Source organism: Lottia gigantea (genome assembly GCF_000327385.1).
Source record: "Lottia gigantea unplaced genomic scaffold LOTGIsca_51, whole genome shotgun sequence".
In the NCBI taxonomy this organism is placed as follows: Eukaryota; Metazoa; Mollusca; class Gastropoda; family Lottiidae; genus Lottia; species Lottia gigantea.
In genome coordinates this window covers 1245227-1248086 of record NW_008709752.1, presented here as the reverse complement: position 1 = coordinate 1248086, position 2860 = coordinate 1245227, and the positions used below count along the sequence as shown (strand labels likewise).

Sequence of the window (2860 nt, the reverse complement as noted above, 5' to 3'; positions counted from 1 at the left end):
AGCGACGTCCTACTTCACTAAAAGCATATTATTTTTTACCAGCATTTGCAATTTTCTAACAAAGAGAAGGATCTGAAGAAAATTTATTTCACTGGCAGATTTAACTGTTCAATGATCAGTGTTTTGGGAGTATGGGGAAGTAAACATGCAACTCGGTAATGCCCATGGTGTCTTATTTAATGCGATTTAATTTGCACAACGTGCTAATAATCGGTCGGAGAAGGAGTTGATACGATTTGCTTCAATAAAAACGCCTCTAGTAATTGAGTAAAATTTCCATTTGAACAGTAAGGGAGATAACCCTTAAGACCATATCATTTTAATGCCTTTATTCAAAAGCGATTTTGTCAAAATGTTTGATTTTACAGAATAGTTGCAATACGATAATGTTCAGACCAAAAAATTGAATACAATCGCAACTATTTGTGCGTTTAAATTTTTATTTTGGAAAGTAGGTCATATTTATGTTAATCAGATCAAGGGAGGTAACCGATCTACAAATAATTTATAACTATCAATGATTCATTTGTGCGTTGATTTCAGCTAAAAAGAGCAAATTAAAGCATCTGTTAAAAGAATCAGGTTCACAATTCTTACGCTCTTCAGGTGTAAAGATACGCTAACAGTTCTCTGCGTCTGTAATTCCCGATAAAGCAAAAAACTTCATCAAATCGTCATTGTAGGGTGAGATTTGAGCTACACGCTACAGGTTTCGCCTTTAGTTTACGATACCTTTTAAGAGTCTAAATTAATAACTTTTACTTTCAATTTGAATCCTTTTATACGGCACTGCTAAATATATGACGATACAAAGCCTAACATTAATGAATTACTTTACATTGACTTTTAGGCTATAAACTATCCTTACTGTAAATCTTTAAACCCAAAATAGAATATTCGTACATTTGAAAACCTACAAGATATTTTAATATTTTGAAAGCTAACCAAATTAAATTTATTCAGTCGTCAATGAATTTTACATCAAACAAATAAACAATTTAGACCTCAATGAAAAAAGGCAATAACATACTATTTGGAAAACGCATCATTTGTTAAAACATTGCTGTTTAATATGGCTGAACTTTCGCAAGAACAAAGTTCATCATCTACACAACCCGACAACTCGGAACAATCTGATGTGTTATTTTCCGTATTCAACAAGAAAGCCACACGTAAATTTCCTGAACATCCGTACAATGTGGCCGTGTTCGGATCTACAGATATCAAAATGTTGCATCGTCATTTGCAAATTCAGTGCAATGGCAATATGGGACTCGATCGTCGACTTTGCTTAATAGAATGCTGGGGTCATGAAAATCTATTGGTCTGTGGCGATTCTCAAAATAGACTGGATATCGCACTCTCCACTCATAGATTTCGCAACAAGGATTTAATATTTCTCCACATCGGTGCCGATGACTTAGCCAATCACGTCGAGCCATTGAAGGTTGCTGAAGATATCATTTCCTTTTGTGACAAATTGCTGAAAACGTTTCACCCTAAGTGCGTTATAATTAGCCGAATGATACAGCGCAATCCAGAACCGTTTGCAGGTTTCAACGACAATGTAATCGCAGCGACTTCTCGTATTCAAAGCATTTGTTTGAACCGCACAGATTTGAGTTTATGGCGGCATAAATTCGGAGTTGCAAATCCTGATAAGCCTTTGTATACCCCCGATGGAAAACACTTTTCCGAAATAGGTGCCAAGAGGGTGACAAAAAGTGTCCGCGATGCTGTTTTGCGACATGTAAGATGGTATTGTTTGCCTTGATTTTAAAGCAATCCTTAAACTAAAGGACTTCATATGAGGATGAGTTATCATGGTATGAAAATCATGTTACATCATGAATATTTATTAATTAGTTCGACGTTTACCTGTTGAAAGGTTTAGTATCCATGTGTTAAGGGGCGATAATCAATCACAGTACAACAATCCATTTTATTTTAACCCACAGAACCCTGATTTAATATTTACACTTTACTTCTGATACATCGCGAAATGCTGGATTGATCTGGAAACTGAAATTCTAATGCAAATTTTCTGGAAATATTCTGTCAATTTAATACACCATGGAATCTGTAACAAAACAGAAACAGCATATCGGCTTTAGGTGTTGAAATTACGGTAATGAAACTAGGCGATTATAAGAGGTATCGTTTAGCAGTGTAGTAAGACTGCATCTGCTTTTGGTGGTTGTAGGGCCTCAGCGTTGTGTGTGTGTGATGATCCAGTATGAACTCTTTGAAAAAACATCCTGGTTTAAACAGCTCCTTTGTAATGATTGTTAAATATAAGAACTGTGGGTATTATCATCTCACATTAAGCATATCATTATATCTGACTCAGTCATTATATATTCTTCAAATAGAAATCTTCATGGTTACGCATCTTATTATCATCTACAACATATATAATATGTAATGTTGAATATATACTTTAATTATAATGATTATTGTTACTTATATTTGACATAGATGATGGTGAGCTAATAGGCATCTTGATTCGTCTTCATTGCTAGACTCGAAATCATTATTGAATCTCTAACTGCTATATGTAATTAAAATATCAGGATACATCTAACATCACATACAGGTAAAACATCTACACTGAACATCTGTTAAAACCTTGTAATATAGTGTTTACATCACATTGTGTTGCCAGGTCAACATAGGGGAGGTAAGTTGGTTCCGCTATTGGTTTGTAGCAGCGTTGATTCTTTCACATTGTATTACAGCCTTTCCTACTCCTCTCTACTAACCCAATCCTACAAGACTTTCTTTTCCAAACGTTCTTGAAAAATGATCTCGTGTCCGATTCTAAGATACGATTGTCTACTCCCGCACTCCTATATGTTTC

The 2860-nt window shown here is 34.9% G+C and overlaps 1 protein-coding gene across 1 annotated transcript in view; it reads left to right on the top strand.

Annotated features, from left to right (window-relative positions):
* Nucleotides 1-1072: 1072 nt before the first annotated feature.
* LOTGIDRAFT_165437 (hypothetical protein) overlaps nucleotides 1073-2860 on the top strand; it is a gene marked incomplete at both ends in the record, with an annotated part of 2085 nt that continues 297 nt past the window's right edge. The window contains one exon of the mRNA XM_009062454.1: nucleotides 1073-1750. Within this exon, the coding sequence (XP_009060702.1) occupies nucleotides 1073-1750 (678 nt within the window). The remainder of the gene's footprint in view (nucleotides 1751-2860) is intronic.